This window comes from Schistocerca cancellata, chromosome 3, assembly GCF_023864275.1.
Source record: "Schistocerca cancellata isolate TAMUIC-IGC-003103 chromosome 3, iqSchCanc2.1, whole genome shotgun sequence".
Taxonomy (NCBI): Eukaryota; Metazoa; Arthropoda; class Insecta; order Orthoptera; family Acrididae; genus Schistocerca; species Schistocerca cancellata.
In genome coordinates this window covers 441,091,173-441,111,965 of record NC_064628.1, presented here as the reverse complement: position 1 = coordinate 441,111,965, position 20,793 = coordinate 441,091,173, and the positions used below count along the sequence as shown (strand labels likewise).

General features: G+C 41.1%; 1 protein-coding gene across 1 annotated transcript in view; it reads left to right on the top strand.

Moving 5' to 3' along the window:
• Nucleotides 1-20,793, top strand: part of LOC126176357 (LIM domain only protein 3-like) — a 1,143,263-nt gene that overhangs the window by 771,120 nt on the left and 351,350 nt on the right. Inside the window, exons 3-4 of the mRNA XM_049923511.1 lie at nucleotides 14,704-14,794; nucleotides 19,462-19,599. Coding sequence (XP_049779468.1) covers nucleotides 14,709-14,794; nucleotides 19,462-19,599 — 224 coding nt within the window. The 5' untranslated portion in view covers nucleotides 14,704-14,708. The remainder of the gene's footprint in view (nucleotides 1-14,703; nucleotides 14,795-19,461; nucleotides 19,600-20,793) is intronic.

Sequence of the window (20,793 nt, the reverse complement as noted above, 5' to 3'; positions counted from 1 at the left end):
TCATTAGATATAAGGGCCAGTCAAATGAAAACGAGATGGAAGAAAAGTAAGTAAACTGCTTATTATTTCCAAAATAATTGACATAATCGTTAATACGTTTATCCCACCGTGAGATAAGATGGCAAATGCTTTCACGGAAAAATGTTTGTGTTCGCCCACGGAACCTTCATTGTGCCCAAGAGTGCACCTCTTAGTCCGAAGAAAATCACGGCCACAATGTCTTTCTTCAGCGCTCCAAAACATTAGACATCTATGGGGAGCAATCAGAACTGTATGGAGACTTCTGCAGCGTAATTGAAACAATCTGCCAACAAAATGGCCACCCGCATGTTGCCAACGTTGTTTCGACCAAGCAGGAGAAGTTTCATTGGGGAACCCTTATACATGCTTCCCCGTGCGATTTCCAGGTTTTTGGAGGCCTGGAGAAAGACACGTGGCCGTTGATTTGCTTCGGACAGAGATGTGCACGTCTGGGTGGAAACATGGTTCCATAGGCAACCTCAGACATTTTTCCGCTAAGCATTGACCGTCTTTTCTCACAGTGGAATAAATGTATTCACAGTTGCGGTGATTGCTTTTGAAATAATAAACAGCCTAATAACTTTTTACATGTGTCCCGTTTCCATTTGACTGCCCTTTATATGTTTAAAGTTGGTTACAAATTATATATTATTCTGTCACCACCATTATAATATCATTTAGCAATTTAAATTTCTATCAAGCTTATATGATTTTGATTTAAAAAGTACTGTATGTGTGAAGCCCTGATTCGACGTAAGGGGAAGCCTGAATGCCCAAATAAGGGGCCCCTTGTATTGTATTGTATTGTATTACACGGGGGACCTAACTACTAGGAAGAGGCTTCGTCTCGCCGTAGCCCTAAGTGGTTCACAACCCCACAACGGTGTTTACACAGCAATCGCCGTCACTGTAACTGAGACGGAATAAGGGGAACCACGTCGCATTCACCGAGGTAGATAGGAAACCTCCTTAAAAACCATCCACAGGGTGGCCGGCACACCGGACCTCGACGCTATTCTGCCGGGCGGATTCATGCCGGGGACCGGCACGCCTTCCCACTCGAGAAGCAACGCGTTAGACAGCGGGCTAGCTGAGTGGGAGTTGGGGCCTCTTATATTCAGTTTAAATAAGCAAAACAAAATACGTTTTCTACCCAAGTCTAGAAATGTACATCATGACATTCTCATTTGAAAATGGAAAACGTACAACCCAACACTAACGTACAACCTCCTTTCGTTAGCGTGGTCATGATGTTAAGTTGTTAGTTTTCCCTAGTCGATTACAGCTCCAAATATTTTGCTCAATATTTACGTTTCGAATGTTATTGGTTTTCCCTCATCTGTAATCATAAACGTGAAAGCTCCGCACCCATAGAATAGACTGATCATAAGAATTCGCTTGAGGTGTTTGAAATTCGATTAGCATCTGCTACACACGCCTCTGCTTCTGTATCAATTTTATTGGCTGTACTGAAGGATCTATCTGTGCGTTTCAAACGGTCAACCCGTTTGAAGGTTAATCCGTCCGCATACAGTTATGTATTAATTGGGTTTTTCCTACTTCTCAACAAGTTCTCGCTCTTTTCCACAGTAACATGCAGCCTTGTTTCTTCCAGGAATTTTATAACAATGTTTCGTTATTCTGATAACTTATGTCCTGGAATTAGTTAATGATGCTAAGTGACTCCTGTAGGTGAATCTAGTGAAATTTAAACCCATCATATGGTTTCCTTTCGAGTCAGTTTTGACAAATTCGCTGCAATATTCTCTAAGATAACATAGGTGGTATCTTCTTGGCTCAGCACAGTGTACAGTTAAAATTGCCTTTTTGAAGCAAAATGTTTCTTCTATACTCCGTTAAACTAATCTAATTTTAAGGAAGTTCGTATTCTGCGATGATGGCTAGTAACGTCGTTTGATGCAGGAATTTTTGAAATCTGCAAACAGTATATGGAAATCTATCTTAAATTCCTACATAAGCTCTATTATTTATAACTGAAGAGATAAACCAGTTCGGAACCGTCTTTGCTGAATTCCTCTGCTTTTGTCACACAAAATGAGGCCATTTTTTCAAAATGAAATATTCGGTATAAAACTGAGTATTTCTAATCAGTAGGAATGATTTCCGTCTCCCAAACTGCTTCTATTAAAGGCCATTTATTTCTTTACCGGTTGCTGCATTTTTTTCAGTAATTGATGAATGAGTGATGGATGGATGACTTGTATATCAGTTGTATCTGAGACAAAAAGTTTAAAGTGGGAATGTAGATAACTGCTTCTGTGTAGCTATGGAAATTAATATATCTGTATGAAGCCTAAATGAACCGATTTTTCTGTTTTTGTTGGAAATTGTTATGCACATTGTTTGCATTACGGATGATTTCGGAACCCACGAAGCGTTAGTGTAAGATGCTGTTTAAAGGAAACTGCTCAAAATGAGACTTTCCATCATAATTCATTGGCACCACAGGCGGAGAAAGAGATGAACGCCTACAAGCCGGAAAATCGGCAACACGCCTGACACACTGGCTCAGTGAGATCCCTGGAACCAGGATAAAGCCTGCAAAGAAAATGTCCACTTACACGTACCCTCACACCATTTTGACTTCTGCCGTTGGGGTATGGATGTAAGCTATACCAGCCAACCTTACATGAAACGTCAGTACTTTGTGGTAGAACAGATGGAACAAAGGTATATTGAAAATACGATTTTCTGTAACGTCATATTTATTATTCTTCCCATTAGGCGTTTTAGAAGACTATATCTCCATCATCTGGTGCGATTATGTCGATTAAAAAGGTATGGTCGATTTGTATGTATGTGTTTTTCTCAACTTCTCGCAACTTCAGTGCTGCTTTTTCAGTCATAACTGCATCAAATAATCTTTCTGTAAATTCCCCAATAGAATACTTTTCCCCTGCTTAATAATCTATCTTTTCTTAGCTCGATTTACAGAAACTTTGTGAAGAGCAGACGGTGATCACTGAAAACTTTCAAATCTGTGTAAGTTACCCAAAAGTAGAACATACAAGTTTCCCATGCCTTTTTTTTTTTCAAAAAACCACTCTAAAAGCGTATTGAGAAGAACGATGCGGTTGCAGTAGATTTTATCTGATCACATCCAAACTTCAAATCATCCCACGAGCGTACTGTCATTCGAATGTAGTCTCTTTGCCGCCAAGGTTGTTTTTTTATGCTTCAATAATTGCGACTAGTGTGATACCATCTGCCACAAATTTCTTGTCAGTTACACAATCTCTTCATCCCAAATTAGCACATAGTACTGTGAATGCCAGACTACCAATACCGTTGAAGGCAGTTGTGTACAACATAACGTATCACACCTATACGACAACCTAGCGAATCTAATAATGTGTTAAACTGCCCTTACACGATCCATTCTAAAGAATATATCAATACGAAGGACTTGGCCTCCACTTCTAACTATTGGTACAGTTCGTAGGCTTCCACAGCTATTGTCTACTCTAGTAAGTGTTTGTTAGGCAACAAAACATTAAACGTCCCAGCAACATGTGCTTGGAGTTACCTACTGCCTGGCTACCAGCGACTCCAGCCTAGCCGACTGTGTCTTTTCGCCAGTCAATAGCGCCACTTAACCCGGATTTCACAGCATAAATAGTGTCCACGAGAGAACTGCAGCCCAGCCTTCACTGCAGGAAAACACCAACCCTTGACAAAAGCTGTCGATTTGCTGTTGCCTACCAGTGACCTACAAGAGTTGGCTTCAAATCACCTACCAGAACAGCACAGGCAATAGCCTGCTGTACAACCATCCCCGACCATAGCACCTCATTTCCAGTTGTCCAATGACAGCCCAGATATGTGACAATAGCAGTCAGCTAACCGAAATAGTACATAGGGGAAGTCATTCAGTACTAGGCGCTACAGTCTGGAACTGCGCGACCGCTACGGTCACAGGTTCGAATCCTGCCTCGGGCATTGATGTGTGTGATGTCCTTAGGTTAGTTAGGTTTAAGTAGTTCTAAGTTCTAGGGGACTGATGACCTCAGAAGTTAAGTCCCATAGTGCTCAGAACATTTGAACCATTGAAGTCATTCAACAGTGTCCACCATCAAGAAGACAACTGCCAAGTCGGCCGAAACGTTGGGAGTTCAGGTGGTTTAGTGCTTTATATTGACATGGCATAAGACGCGAAATTATTTTATTCAGTATTAGTACTCAGAATTATCTTCCACCCTTATGAAGAGAGTTTTGTTTTCAGTTCAGTTGCCTTCTTCTATTTCGTTGTTGTTGTTGTGGTCTTCAGTCCAGAGAAAGGTTTGATGCAGCTCCCCATGCTACCCTATCCTGTGCAAGCTTCTTCATCTCTAAGTACCTGCTGGAGCCTACATCCTTCTCAATTTGCTTAGTATATTCATCTCTTGTTCTCCCTCTACAATTTTTACCCTCCACGCTGCCCTCCAATACTATAATGGTGATCCCCTGATGCCTCAGAACATGTCCTACCAACCGATCACTTATTCTAGTCAAGTTGTGCCACAAATTCCTCTACTCTCAAATTCTCTTCAGTACCTCCTCATTAGTTACGTGATCTCCCTATCTAATCTTCAGCATTCTTCTCTAGCACCACATTTCGAAAGATTCTATTCCTTCTTGTCTAAACTATTTAAAGTCCTTGTTTCACTTCCATAAATGGGTACACTCCATACAAATACTTTCAGAAAAGACTTCCTTACAGTTAAATCTATTCTCGATGTTAACAAATTTCTCTTCTTCAGAAACGCTTTCCTTACCATTTCCAGTCTACATTTTATATCCTCTCTGCTTCGACCATCATCAGTTATTTTTCTCCCCAAATAGCAGAACTCAGCTACTACTTTAAGTGTCTCATTTCCTAATCTAATTCCCTCTGCATCACCTGATTTAAATCGACTACATTCCATTATCCTCGTTTTGTTTTTGTTGATGTTCATCTTGTATCCTCTTTTCAAGACAGTGTCCATTCCAGTCAACTGCTCTTCCAGGTCCTTTGCTGTCTCTGAAAGAATTACGAAGTCATCGGAAAACTTCAAAATTTTAATTTCTTCTCCATGGACTTTAATTCCTATTCCAAAGTTTTCTTTTGTTTCTTTTATTGCTTGCTCAATATACAGATTGAATAACACCGGGGATAGGCTACAACCCTGTCTCACTCCCTTCCCAACCACTGCGTCCCTCTCATGCCGCTACAACCCTGTCTCACTCCCTTCCCAACCACTGCGTCCCTCTCATGCCGCTACAACCCTGTCTCACTCCTGTCCTAACCACTGCGTCCCTCTCCTGCCCCTCAACTGTTATTACTGTCATCTGGTTTCTGTATAAATTGTAAATAGACTTCTGTTCCTTGCAGAATTTGAAAGAGAATATTCCAGTAAACATTGTCAAAAGCTTTCTCTAAGTCTACAAATTCTATAAACTTAGGTTTGCCTTTCCTTAATCTATCTTCCCCAAGGTCGGCTTCTACCAGTTTTTACATTCGTCTGCAAAGAATTCGTGTTAGTATTTTGCAGCCGTGACTTATTGAACTAAAAAGTTCGGTAATTTTCACACCTGTCAACACCTGCTTTCTTTGGGTTTGGAATTATTATATTCTTCTTGAAGCCTGAGAGTATTCAGCCTGTTTCATACATCTTGCCCTACAGATGGTAGAATTTTGTCAGGGCTGGCTCTCCCAAGTCAGTAGTTCTAATGGAATGTTCTCTACTCCCGGGGCCTTGTTTCAACTCAGGTCTCTCAGTGCTCTGTCAAACTCTTCACGCAGTATCATATCTCCCATCTCATCTTCATCTATGTCCTTTTCCATTTCCATAATATTGCCATCCAGTACATCGCCCTTGTATAGACCCTCTACGTACTTCTTCCACCTTTCTGTTTTCCCTTCCTTATTTAGAACTGGTTTTCCATATGGATTCTTGATTTTTATACACATGGTTCTCTTTTCTACGAAGGTCTCTTTAATTTTCATGTAGGCAGTATCAATCTTACCCCTAGTGATAGTGCCACAACATCCTTACATTTGTCCTCTAGTCATCTCTGCTTAGCCGTTTTACATTTCCTGACGATCTTATTTCTGAGACGTTTGTATTCCTTTTTGCCTGCTTCGTTTATTCCATTTTTATATTTTCTCCTTTCATCAATTAAATTCAATATCTCTTCTGTTACCCAAGGATTTCTACTAGCCCTCGTCGTTTCACCTACGTGATCCTCTGCTGCCTTCCCTACTTCATCTCTGAAAGTTACCCATTCTTCTTCTACTGTATTTCTTTCCCCCTTTCTTGTCAATCGTTCCTTAATGCTCTCTCCCTAAATCTCTACAACATCTGATTCTTTCAGTTTATCCAGGCCCCATCTTCTTAAATTTCTACCTTTTTGTAGTTTCTTTAATTTTAGTCTACAGTTCATAACCAATAAATTGTGATCAGAGTCCACATCTGCCCCTGGAAATGTCTTACAATTTAAAATCTGGTTCCTAAATCTCTGTCTTACCATTATATAATCTATCTGAAACCTTCCAGTGTCTCTACGCCTCTTCCACGTATACAGCCTTCTTTCATGATTCTTATACCAAGTGTTAGCTATGATTAAGTTGTGCTCTGTGCAAAATTCTACCAGTCGGAGTCCTCTTTCATTCCTTACCCCCATTCCATATTCACCTGCTACTTTTCCTTCGCTTCCTTTTCCTACTATCGAATTCCATTTCCCCATGACTATTAAATTTTCGTCTCCCTTCACTCTCCGAAGAGACTCAAAAAAGGCCTTTATCAAGACCATCACTAGTGACAACTTCCTACAATATTGAAGGCTTATCTGCAAATAAAGAAATTTTATTATCTGATATGTGCAAACGAAACAACTGTGACATTTTAGTGTTACAAGAAACACACAGAGCACCAACTAGCCATAGACCAAAAATACAGCGCATGAAATTAGTTCTCGAGAGACCACACGAAAGGTACGGAAGTGCTATATTTGTGAAACCGAACTTAGACGTATGCTCCTGTGCTCTGACCTGCGAAGAAAATATAGAAATTTTAACTATTGAGCTACATTCATGTACTGTAACATCCGTGTACAAACCACCCAGTGCGAGGTTCAAATTTACGGAGCCTGGAAATTTCCATTCAAAAAACATTAAAGTTGTACTAGGAGATTTTAACTGTCACGGTCTCGCATGGGGTTATAAAGAGACAAATGACGATGGCGAAATGCTGGAGACCTGGGCAGACCAGGCTAAACTGAAATTGATACATGACCCAAAGTTGCCTGCATCATTTAACAGCGGAAGATGGAAACGAGGATATAATCCAGATAACATCTTTGTCTCAGAAAAGGTATCCCTGCAAACTGTAAAGCAAATCGAGGACCCAATTCCAAGATCGCAACACAGAGCAATAACTTGCTGCATTACTGCAGTAATCAAATCAGATGTAATGCCCTTTAAGAGACGCTTCAATTTCAAAAAAGCTCATTGGGAACTTTTTACAGAGGACCTTGATAAGGAGATCTTGGAAATTAAACCAGAGATACAATCATATGAAACTTTTATAAACCTTGTCAAGAAAATCTCTCGACGGCGCATACCTAGAGGGTGCCGCACCCAGTATATCGCTGGACTAAATGGTAGCAGCAAGGAAGCTCTGAAAAAGTATGAAGAACTGTACAATAAGGACCCCTTCTCAGAGGAAACGATCCAGGCAGGTGAGGTACTGATGTCTGGTATCTCCGAAGCGAGAAAGGAAAAGTGGTGCAACCTCCTACAAGAGATGGACATGAAGCACAGCAGTAGGAAGGCATGGAAACTGGTCAAAAGTCTCAACAACGACCCAACAGAACCACAACCAAACTACAGTGAAGTTACACCTGATCAGATAGCTCACCAACTACTCATGAATGGAAAAACTAAAAGGAAGATCAGGAATGGCAAAATTAAAAGAAAATTGAACGAGGAGATTAGCTTCCTAGCTCGCCCGTTCTTCATTCAGGAGCTACAAGATGCCATCAATGATTTGAAAAACAATAAGGCCGCTGGCCTCGACGATCTGAGATCTGAGCAAATTAAACATTTTGGACCGGGAGTACAAGCATGGATCCTAGAGCTAATGAATAACTGTATTACAACAATGCAAATTCCTAAACTGTGGAGGAAAGCTCGGGTTATTGCGTTACTAAAACCAGGGAAAGACCCAGCTGAAGCTAAAAATTTTCGGCCTGTGTCACTGCTTTGTCATTTATTTAAAGTGCTGGAGCGAATGGTCCTCAAACGCATAGCTGATTATGTGGACAAAGCCCTCATTAACGAACAAGCTGGATTCCGACCAGGAAAATCATGCTGTGGCCAAATCCTTAATCTCACACAGTACATCGAAGACGGCTATCAGAGAGGAGAAGTAACTGGGGTCGCATTCCTGGATCTCAGTGCTGCATATGACACAGTTAACCATAAGTTGCTTACCCACAAAGTGTATAATGTCACTAAGGACTACACCCTTTCTATGTTCGTGCAATGTCTGCTACAAAACAGACGCTACTATGTAACCTTACAATCTAAAAACAGTCGATGGAGGACACAGAAAAATGGACTTGCACAGGGTAGTGTCTTGGCTCCAATATTATTTAACATCTATACCAATGATCTTCCCATCAGCCGCCAGACACGGATGTTCATATATGCTGATGATGCAGCAGTGGCCACACAGGATAAAACCTTTGAACAAGTGGAGGAGAATCTCACAGGAGCCTTAACAGAACTTGCTACCTATTACGACGGCAATAATCTCAAACCAAACCCTAGTAAATCTCAAGTATCCGCCTTCCATCTTAGGAACAAACAAGCCAAACGGAAACTCAGAGTCATGTGGCAAGGGGAAGAGCTGAAACATACAAACAGCCCAAAATACCTGGGAGTAACATTGGACAGAGCACTTACTTTTAAGCAGCACTGTCACAACACTAAAAAAAAAGGTCTGTGCCAGGAACAACATACTGCGGAAGCTAACAGGTTCATCGTGGAGAGCTCAACCACATGTTTTGCGCACCACGGGTCTGGTGCTGAGTATCTCAGCAGCGGAATATGCGGCGCCAGTTTGGAGGAACTCTGCTCACACTAAGCAAGTTGACGTCGCCGTAAAAGAAACTGTACGTATTGCCACAGGATGCCTCAAACCAACTCCCACAGACATCATTTACCCCATCATAGGCATAGCACCACCCACTATCCGCAGACAAGTAGCCGCCGAGATCGAAAGATCAAAACAAAAGAATGATCCTCGACACCCGATGCATATGCACCGAAAACAACGTGTCCGGCTGAAATCCCGCAGGAGTTTCATTGAAACTACTGAAGAGCTCGCCACCAAGCCCGCCGCAAGGCGGCTATCTCTCTGGGAAGAAATGGTGCCACACTCCACAATGGAACTACTTGAGGAGGGATCTGCAGGATTTCAACTACCTTTTACAACTTGGAGGTCATTAAACCGGCTTCGCACTGGAGTAACTGGGTGCAAATCAAACTTATTTAAATGGGGTTACAGTGATGGCGACAGGTGTGAATGCGGAGCAATACAGGACTTGGACCACCTACTGATCTGGCCAGATATGTCTATAACATGCACTAAAGATGATATTTTGAAAGTCAATGACAAAGCAATCTACGTTGCTAATTACTGGGAAGGGAAGATATAATTGGTGCATTCGGACACGGAAGAAGAAGAAATCTGAATGATTTGTTTTGTCTCATCATACGTTTCTTCAATCTCTTCGTTGTCTGCGGAGATAGATAGCATATAAACTTGTACTACTGTGGTAGGCGTAGGCTTCGTATTTATCTTGGCAACAATAATGCGTTCAGTATGCAGTTCGTAGTAGCTTAAACCTATTCCTGCATTACCCCTATTTTATTTTGTATTCATAACCCTGTATTCACTTGACCAAATGTCTTTTTCCTCCTGCCACCGGACTTCACTAATTCCCACTACATCTAAATTTAACCTATCCATTTCCCTTTTAAATTTTCTAACCTACCAGCACGCTCCGATCCGCAGAACACCAGTTTTGTTTCTACTTATAACGACATCCTCCTGTGTAGCCCCCGCCCGGAGATCCGAATGGGGGCTATTTTACCTCCGGAATATTTTACCCAAGAGGACGTCATCAACATTTAATCATACAGTAAAGCTGGTTGCCCTCGGGAATAATTACGGCTGTAGTTTCCCCTTGCTTTCAGACGTTCGCAGTATCAGCACAGTAAGGCCGTTTTGGTTATGTTACAAAACCAAATCAGTCAATCATCCAAACTGTTGCCCCTGCAACTACTGAAAAGGCTGCTGCCCCTCTTGAGGAACCACACGTTTGTCTGGCCTCTCAAGAGCTACCCCTTCGTCGTGGTTGCACCTACGTACGTATCGCTGAGGCATGCAAAGCTCCCTATCAGCGTCAAGGTCCATGGTTTATGGGGGGTCGTCTACTTTAGGTCGTCTATTTTAGGTTTTCTAAAAATTCTTGTCTAGCCTCCTTCTGTAACAGCATACCTCAAACGTTCCTATTCTCTTCCTTTTTGTGTTTTCCTAAGCCCATGATTCACTTAGACTCAACACTGGACTCCAAACGTACGTTGTCAGAGATTTCATCATCTAATTAAGACCGATATTTGATACTTGTAGACTTCTCTAGCCATTAATGCCGTCTTTCCTGCTATAAGGTGACCGAATCCTCACAAGTTTGCTAATAAAGAGATGATTGAAATTCTTTCAATGTAAATGAATAATTTGCCCCTCATCACAGTGCTTCCTTAATGTAATTGACTGTAAAAGTGCCATAAAGAAAACGAATTGTTCAGAAGAGCATTGCGCTTCTATGATGATCAGGTGAAAGGCGCATGCTTTGTTGCTATCAACCCCTGCTTGCTGTAAACTTGATCACAGCGTGGAACGGCGGTAGAGGCTCCTGGCCGAGGGGATGCGACTTCATTGCGCGTCGGACGGCAGCATAGAGAGCAGAGTTGGGTATGGATTTCGTGGGAGGGCGTGCAAAGGATTGATAAGCAGAGGACAAGCATTGCAAGTAGAAATAATGAAACAAGTACAGAAGTTATTTCAGTGTTTCGCGAAGTGCCGAATACGATCGACCAAAGTTATGCTGCTGATACTAGTTTCTTTTACGTTAGCAGCTGGTGCCAAGAAGCAAAGTGAACAATAATGCACTCAACCACGATTCACTGAATTATGCAGGTAACATAGAAAACATTATTCGCATGTTCCAAACACCATCATTTTAAGTGTAGAAGGCAGATCAAGACACACTTTAACATAAAAACTATGGGATTCTGTGTTGAAGAGTAGTCATTGCATGTCGCAGATTCTTTCACTTTCATCTTTTGCAGTCAGATTTCATCATACTAAAATAAAACAGTTACATAAATGAAAAGTAAAAATTGCACTTGTAGGGTCATAAACATTAACACATAGTTCTTATAAAACAGAACAAACATTTGATGTAACTGTTTAATTTTAGACGAATTTCGTTAACAGCATCACATCTCAGAATCGCAGTTTTGGTATTCTGTGATAGTCTGATTTTTATACCCGTATCACTTCCTCCATCAAGAATTATGTTGCTTCCAAGATATCAGAATTCCTCCACTTTGTGTACTATGTGGCCCCCAGTTTTGGTAAATGTGTTACTAATCTCATTTATGTTGTTCTTCAACGCTTTCACCGTTCTTTGGTTTATTTCAGTCCACATTTGGACTCAGTAGACTGATCACTCCTTTTAATAGCTTCTATTATTTTTCATTTTCACAGATAACTGCAATGTCATCAATGAATCTTATCATTCACTTCCGCTTATTTTATTATTTTTCGAACTTGATTTTATTTTCGTCATTGTCTCTTAATATACTGTTTTAACAATAGAGAAAAAAGGCTACATAGCTTTTTAATCCAAGCACTTTTCTCTAGGTCACCATTCTTGTTGTTTCCTCTTAGTTCTCGTACATATATTTTTTTCTGTCTTCGTCTATAATTCACACCAATTTTTATTATGATTTCATGCATCTTGCACCACTTTCCACAGTCAAATCTTTTTCTAGATCAGCAAACCCTATGAAGGTATCTTAGTTTTTCTTTTGTCTTGTCTCCATTATCAAATGCAACGTCAGAATTACCTTTCTGGTGCCTTTCCTTTCCTCAAACCAAACTCGCTGTCATCTAACAAATCAACTTTCTCTGTCAGTAACTTGAATGTATGGGTTATTATGCTAATTGTGCGATTTACCCTCATTCGACCGAGAGATGGTGGTTAAGTCCGATGGTACATCTCCAGTCTCATAGATTCTGCACACTTATTTGAATAATAGTTTCGTTGCCAGTTACCTCAGTCGTTTAGAAATTCCACTTAAATGTTAACTACAGCCGGCCTGGGTGGCCGAGCGGTTCTAGGCGCTACAGTCTGGAACCGCGCGACCGGTACGGTCGCAGGTTCGAATTCTGCCTCGTACATGGATGTGTGTGATGTCCTTAGGTTAGGTTTAAGTAGTTCTAAGTTCTAGGGGACTGATGACCTCAGAAGTTTAAGTCCCATAGTGCTCAGAGCCATTTGTTAACTACAGCTATCTGTTGTTTGATTTCAACGCTGTGAAAGCCTCTATTCCCTTCGTAGAAACTCTCAGTACTCTCTTTTCCTATATCTGCTCTCTCATCCGCAATTACGTCTGTTTCCCTATGATTTGAATACTGTGTGTCCAACGGACACAACACGCAGTCCGAGTCAACGTTCTCGTGATACTTTGATGCAGAACAGTAGATTAAACGCAAGTTGGAATTAATCGACTTAATTTGCAGAACAACCTCCTAAATTCGTTGTGTTCGAATAAGTCAAATTAGTCAGCAGCAACTGAGATTCACGTGTACAAGAAATGTAACTGACATGATACTCGAAGATTCCTTTCCATGTGCGAAATCATAGTAAATCACTTATTTATTTTTTCAGTCCTTATTCAGTATCAGAACACTACTTTTCTCAGTGTCTCCTGATGGAAATATGCCTTGGATATTGGAACGAAAACTTATTTGCCATACCTTGTGGCTTCATCACATTCAGACAATAACCAACTCTCTTCGGGTATTAAACATACTAAACATCAAGAGATGTCTACATTGGGTCGATCACGTGTTTCATGTGACGTCCTTTGTCAATCGGAAGCGTCGGCTTGTTTCCCCATTAGAAAATGAAATGATTTTTTAATGTGGAATTTTTCGTGCCTGTCCGATAGATGGTACCAGATTAGTCTAGTGCGACATTCGTTTACCGATATCTATTAATAGGGACAGTAAAACACGAAGAATAAGCAATACCACAGCAGCGACTGAGTAGCACTGCTGCACAGTGATAGGAGGCAGTGCTGGGGAGGGTGGCATGCGAATGGTTGCTGGAGCACTGGATATGCTTCGTGTTTTATTGTTCTTGTTAATACATGACGATGAAAATGGATTATTGTAGCTCAGTGTACTGTTATATAGTTATAGAAACTGACAGACGTGACGTATGAGGCTTCCAGTAGACAAATCGGCTCCGCTCATCGGCTCCGCTCATCGGCTCCGTGGATGATTGCGAGAGGCACCTTATGGCCTGAAGATAATCTATATAGGTTGAAACCGGCCACCATTAATAAAACATGTTGTTTACGTCAAGACCATTTTATCACATTTCATTTAGACCACTGTTATTTCAAATACGTTCCCAAAAATCAATAAACTGTTCAGTATTACCTTCAACCTATAACGACTGAAGATTATTTTTATAAATTCTTAGTGTTCTAGATTGCTTAAATTTTTACTTCGTTTTCTCTATCTCATTTTAATGAATCATATAGGGTAAGTTATAGTAATGCAAAATGATTATGACAGTATGTCGTCAACAATACATTATTATAGAGGCTTAAGCTCAGGTCGGACAAGGATGCTGTAGGATGAGCGGCTGTGCTAGTTCCAACAACAACCTTACACGTTTTACGGAAATAACCGGCAGTATAAACCAGGATGGTGAATGACGATTTGAATCTTGCTTCTTCCAGAAGTGATTGGAGAGTGTTAACCACTGCGACACTTCGCTCAGTAAAAACGAGAGAGTGCCCCTTTGATAAATGCACTTGGAATTCTGGGTCATCCGGCTTCAGTTATATTCCTGTTATCGAATCTATGCCATACTTTTAAATTAATAGCAGTTGCAGTTATTCGATAATTTTGCCATATTACGGTTCAGATCTGACTGACCCACAAATGATTGAAAGCTTCAGCACTTACTTATTAATTTTGTGTATAGAGCAGCTAGATTTATTCATAGCAATGTCACTTTTAGTGCTGGGATATTGGAAATGGTGCACAGTCTTATAATAAGGAGATACTCCGAAGAGTATACGGTGTACTGATGGTAGTGAACAAGAATTGGACAGTCGGCCTGGTATGCGTTTATTCAGGTTTCTAGATCCATCGCATCAATCTCGTGATATCAGTATATTAGATGCCGTATAGAACATTAATGTCATAATGATCTTATCAGATGTAATGTTAATTTCTTCAAAGAAATACATACTCAATTTATAAATGTATTTAAATCGAAAATCTGTTGAAGAAAGTTGGTCAAGGGATTTCTTTGTTTTTGTTTCAGAATCCATGATGACGATGGATGTGAAGGCGGAGACGCAGAAGAACAACTCCCCACAGGAGTGCGCCGGTTGTGGGAAGAAGATAACCGAGAGGTAAGCTTATAAAACCACGCTGCATGACGCTGACCCTTGATTACACAACTAGATATGACATTTGGGCCATGAAGCTCACTGTGTGTCTTAAGTTTCTTAATTGATTTATTTAAATACACTCTAAGACAAAAAAAAGCGAGCCACACCAAGAAAGAATTATCCGAATGGGACCGAAATCGATAAGTGTGATGTACATGTACGTCCAAGCGAAGGATTAAAATTTCAGAAAGATTTTGTAATTTATTCAAGAGAAAGAGCTTCACAATTTGAACAAGTCAGTAACGTATTGGTCATCTCTAGCCCTTATGCAAGCAGCTATTCGGCTTGGCATTGATTGGCGGTGTTGTTAGATGCCTTCCTGAGGGTCGTCGTGCTGAATTCTGTCCAGTTGGTGCTTTAGATAGTCAAAATCGCGATATGCTTGGTGGGCCCTGTCCACAATACTCCTAAAGTTCGCGGTTGGTGAGAGATTAGACTACCTTGCTGACCAAGATAGGGTGTGGTAAGCACTACGACAAGCAGTAGAAACTCTCGCAGTGTGTGGGCGGGCGTTATCTTGCTGAAATGATGCCCAGGATAGCTTGTCATCAAGGGCAGCAAAACAGGGTGCAGAATATCGTTAACGTACCGTTGTGCTATATGAATGCCGCAGATGACAACGAAAAGGGTCCTGCTACGAAATGAAATACTACGAAATGAAATAACACCGCAGAACATCCTTTCCGGCTGTTGGGCCGAACGACGGCTGACAATCAGGTTGGTATTCCACCGCAGTCCGAGGCGTTCCCAGACAAGTCTTCAGCCTGGAATGTCATTGATCAGTCCCGCTTCGAAGTGAGCCCCGATAACTAGCGAAGACGTGTCTGGAAACGCCCCAGACAGCAGTGGGATTCAATCTGACTGTCACCCGCCATGTTGACCGACAACCAGGACTCCTTTGGTTATCATTAGCGGCACTCTTACAGCACAACAGTACGTCGACGATATTCTAAGCCCCGTTTTGTTGTCATTGATGGCAAGCCATCCTGTGCTGGTATTTCAGCAAGACAATGCCCGCTTGCACACTTCGAGAGTTTCTACTACTCGTCTCCGAGCTTTCGAATCCTACCTTGTCCAGCAAGATAGCCGGATCTCTCTCCAATGGAGAACGTTTGTGATGCGGGCAAAGCCCTGAAACCATCTCGGCATTTTGACGATGTAACGCGCCAGCTGGACAGAATTTGTTACGATATTTCCCAGGAGGACATCCAAAATCTCTGTTAATCAATGCCAAACCGAAAGACTGTCTTACGTAAGGGGCAGAGGTGGATCAGTGCGTTACTGACTTGTTCAGTTTGTAATTTGTTTGCCTGCAGATACGCATCACACTTGTTGATTTCTGTCGCATGCGTATAATTCATTCGTGGTGCTTCTTTCAGAGGCTTTTACATTAAGGACACACGCTGTAAATTTCAGATCTATATTATTAGAAAAGTATATGCCATCAGCTGTAAAATTGTACGTGTATTTTCTACCACTTTCGGTTGTTACAACCAATTACACAAAAGAAAAACAGTGTAAGACTCAATTGGGGGGAGATCCGGCGACTTTGCTGGGTGTCTTGCGAAGGTGGTTGTAATAACCGAACCCGGAAGAGAATAAAAACACAATTGTATAGCTGATGGCACAAATAAGTTTCTCTCAAAATATCTAAACGCTGTAGATAATCAACAAAAAAGTCTATTCCGTACTATAAACAGCCTGCCAAAAAAATTGATGCACCCAAAAGACATGGTCGGTGGTCAGTCACTTCGTACACGTACACACCATCGGAAGGTGCGTAAATAATTAGAACAGAAATTCCCTATGGTGGGTAGAACGGCCAACAGAGCGCAGTAGTGTTGTTCGTGGTTAGTGTTGTTAACAGGCCTGGAAAAGTATATAAATGACGTGAACAGCATCAGATCTTGAGTGAAAAAGACACAGAGATTGCGAGCTAATATCCCATAGGTGTTCGGGCTCACATGCGGTTCCTCTTCGTCGAAATGTCTTGGCTCAAACTCGTCTAGGGGTTGAACCGCACGTGTCACATTACACGCCCTAAATTAGACACTTGTGACCCTTTGGTTTAATTGTCTGGCTGACGGCAAGTTTGCGAAATACGAAGTTAATATTACATATAATAACAGTAATAATAATATCAGGATCTAAATTAACGACTTATAAATGATGTAGACCACATAGTTGCGATTTGATTGGAATAATGGTTATTAAGAAAGCAAACTAATAGCGAAAGTGGTCTTATTTATCATTACTACTACACTCGAGCGCCTATCCATTTGACACAGTTCGATCATTCACAATCTAACGCGAATTACAAGTCCGATACTCCACCTCGTTAACGGCGATACCACACAACGCGAAATTTTCTGAGTCGTTTCACTTCCTCCCTGCCTGAAGACCGACCGACCGCTTTCATCTCAATTCTAACTGCCTCTCTCTGCCCGTCCCCGGCCGCGTTTTCCGGCGAGCCGAACATCCTGCCTCAACTGACTAGGGCAGTTCCCTTTCCTGCAGACGTCCATCTGATTGGCTACAGCTTATTCCACATTATTTTACATATTAACGTTTTTAAATAATCAAAGCTTTACCACTTTCACGTTCTAAATAATGTAACAGTAATATCCATTACATAATAAACGTTAAATTCTTTTACATAAAACCAATACAATTTCCTTCTTAACTTTGAATGTCACTGCTAGTAGCCTTGCACCAATGTGCATTCTGATAATTAGATAAAGAACAAAAGTAAGTATTATGCACTAAACTTTACAACAAATATTCTATTACCTAATGATTCCCTGTGGAAGAAATTATGATTTGATGCTTAACTGAAAATACTGTTAATTTAAATTTACTATATATTTTAAACAAGTAAAGTTACAGATTGATATTTACAACATTTGTCATTTTAATAATGCGCTTCTATATGAAATGTCGCTCGTTAAGCGCGACCAAAGCGTTCAGATTTTAGCATTCAGGTCTTTGTTACGAAACTTGCTAATTTCACTTTAACAGTAAATTCTAAACTATTATAGATATGATCAGAATTCAAGTTTTATTGGGATCACCATGAAAATTTATGAAGGATGGTAGATTAAAATTAATGTGGTTTCATTCCCTGAATTACTACAGAATTAAATAGTTTTCATAAATGTTTTTCTTTATGGCCGATGTTAGGGCCGCCATATTTAACACTGCTACGTCTCCATGGCCACAAACGACTTCGCCGGGATTTCCCTATGACGTAGGTTCTCGTCTGTCTCACTCGCACGCTACAGCACAATAGACGCCTTCAATTTCTCCATCTCATCTCCAATCTGCGCTCATTCTGGCACAAGGTTCGTTTCACAATTCCTGAAGGCTGACTCTTTCGGCTATGTCCTTAAATGAGAGTGAAATGCTCGTTAACTCACAAGATCCCACGTACTCATGTAAGGCAGAGTTCTCAGCAGCTGACAGATCTTGGAAGAGGCCTTATTGTGGGTCGCCATTTGGGCGGCTAGTCAAATCGTGCAATACACTGATTTGTGAGGAATTCTGATGTGACAGTAGCCCCATGTTAGATTGCATAGGATCGTACGGGCAGGCATATTTGCCACCGAGGTTCAGGTCTATCATGTTTGTCCACAGCAAAGGATAATCGTAGTTTTGTGTACCAAGCATACTGTAACCCTTTCACATCAGTATCTGCCATTCGAGAAAAGGTAAGGGACTCCATGCATCATTCTGTGTCATCCCGCACCATTGTTCGAAGACTTGCAGCAGCGACTGGAAAATTACCATTCCATATGTGTGCTGCAGTTAAAACTACGTCAAGTTTGGTGAAGTGCCAAGACGAGAAAGCTTCGACTGCTAATGAATGGCGTCGCATTGCGTTCAGCGATCAATCAGAGTTCTGCATTACCCTAGATAACCATCGCAGATGAGTATAGTTGCGACCTGGAAATTCAATTCCAATGTTTTGGAAAGACTTGCTGACATCAGTTCATGGCTGGTAGTGATTGAGGGACCTCCTGAGGGCACAACGGTGAGTCACGGACGTCTATGTCCTTATGTGTTACTTCTCCAGCCACAGCATCATGGTGCCGTTTTTCAATAGGACATTGCCCAAACACATACGGCACATGTTTTCAGGAACTGTCTGCGATATGACACAATGCCGTGGCCAGTAAGATCGCCATATCTGTTCCCCATACGTGGAAACAGCTCAGATATGTACTCTGTTCCAGTTCCCATAACCAGGATATCTAAAACCAGATACAACATCAGGAGAAAATACTCGGTTTTATGATACCCTTCCCAAGCGAATCAGTGCATAAGTAAAGGTCGGTGGCAGTGAAACGTCATAGTGATATGTGAGCTCATACTGCCAACTATTTTGTCAATTTGACTCGATTTTGTTATCACTGAAATAACCTCACATGCGCTCTCATCCTGCGAAGTTCCATTTCTTTTCCTCCTCTACTCTTGGTGCCTCATTTTTTTTCAGGCAGTGAATGTAGACTTACAGATGTCTAAGCAAATAACGTTCGTACAATTCGGTCACTGAGTCACACATTCTTAGTGCAGCCCCAGCCTTAGCGTCCTGCTATGTGGTATACCTGAGAGCACTTGCGTTGTTGCAGGTACTTGCTGAAGGCGCTGGACCTGTTCTGGCACGAGGACTGCCTCAAGTGCGGCTGCTGCGACTGCCGCCTGGGGGAGGTGGGCTCCACGCTCTACACCAAGGCCGACCTCATCCTGTGCCGCCGCGACTACCTCAGGTCTGCGACTTACTTTGTTTCAAATCGTGTTTACGAATTCACACTAAGTTGCATTAATTTCAGACTTCGCTCTGTAATTAGGGCTGTGTCTGTCATATTTGGTTTGGCCTTTCTTATAGTTGACTTGGGTCACAAGTCTGATATGCAGTTATCTATTAGTCTATCCTGTTCAAGCCTCTTCACCTTCTTCGTAACAACTACTGCCTATATATTTATGCCTGTTATCACTCTGGATCAGTCTAATTACAGCTGAATGATATGAACTTTTTGTGTCATATGCGGTTCGCCTCTTTTTACTTGATAAGCATTATCCGTGGCCTGACTATATCAATATTTGTGTCAATACATTTTCTCTTACGCACTGGACATTGTACGTTGAGGACAGACAAACTCGTAGGTAGGGCAACCACAGCTATGAGAAATCATCTTGGGTATTAATAAATCGCTTCAGCTGTAGTGAACTAAAAATAAAGGACTAAATACAGCTGAAGAGGTTTTCAATACCCCAGATTGTACACTGAGGTTGTAAAAAGTTCTGGCGTTTTATTATATTCTGTGACCAAACAATACCTTTAAATTTCTATTTACAAATTTCGTAGTTGTAGGAAAACATCCGTACCCAGAAAACCATTGCATAAAAACAGGTGATTAACAGAAAAATCTCTCCTTATGGTAATAAAATATATGACAAGATAAAAAAAGAAATGAAAAAATATCTGTTTAGGCACTTAAGTATACTAAGAAAATACAAATTCACACACACACATACACACACACACACAAGTGCGCGCGCGCACGGCACAGATACCATAGGCACAAAGTCGAATAGTTACCAATAATATTCAACAGCTGGCAGTAACATCCAAAAATTACACGAGGTAAATGCTAGTGCTGTGCAAATGAAATTTCGAATGGCAATAACCAGAAGAACAGCTCGAAAATCGGTACAGGATCACATGTACAGCAGCATCTACAAAACTGCTAAGCAGAAATTTAAAATATTGTTACGTAATAAAAATCAGAAAGTCAAAAAGCTGTTTACAACCTTAACGTAGAATGTCCAGTATGTAAAGTAGAATAATATTTATACAAGTATGTAAATATTTCAGGCCATTGATGATGCCGTCCAGATACTATAGGCGAAAAGTGTATTGCAGGAGAAATTCGTTTCACTCAGTTGTAATTAGATGTTTT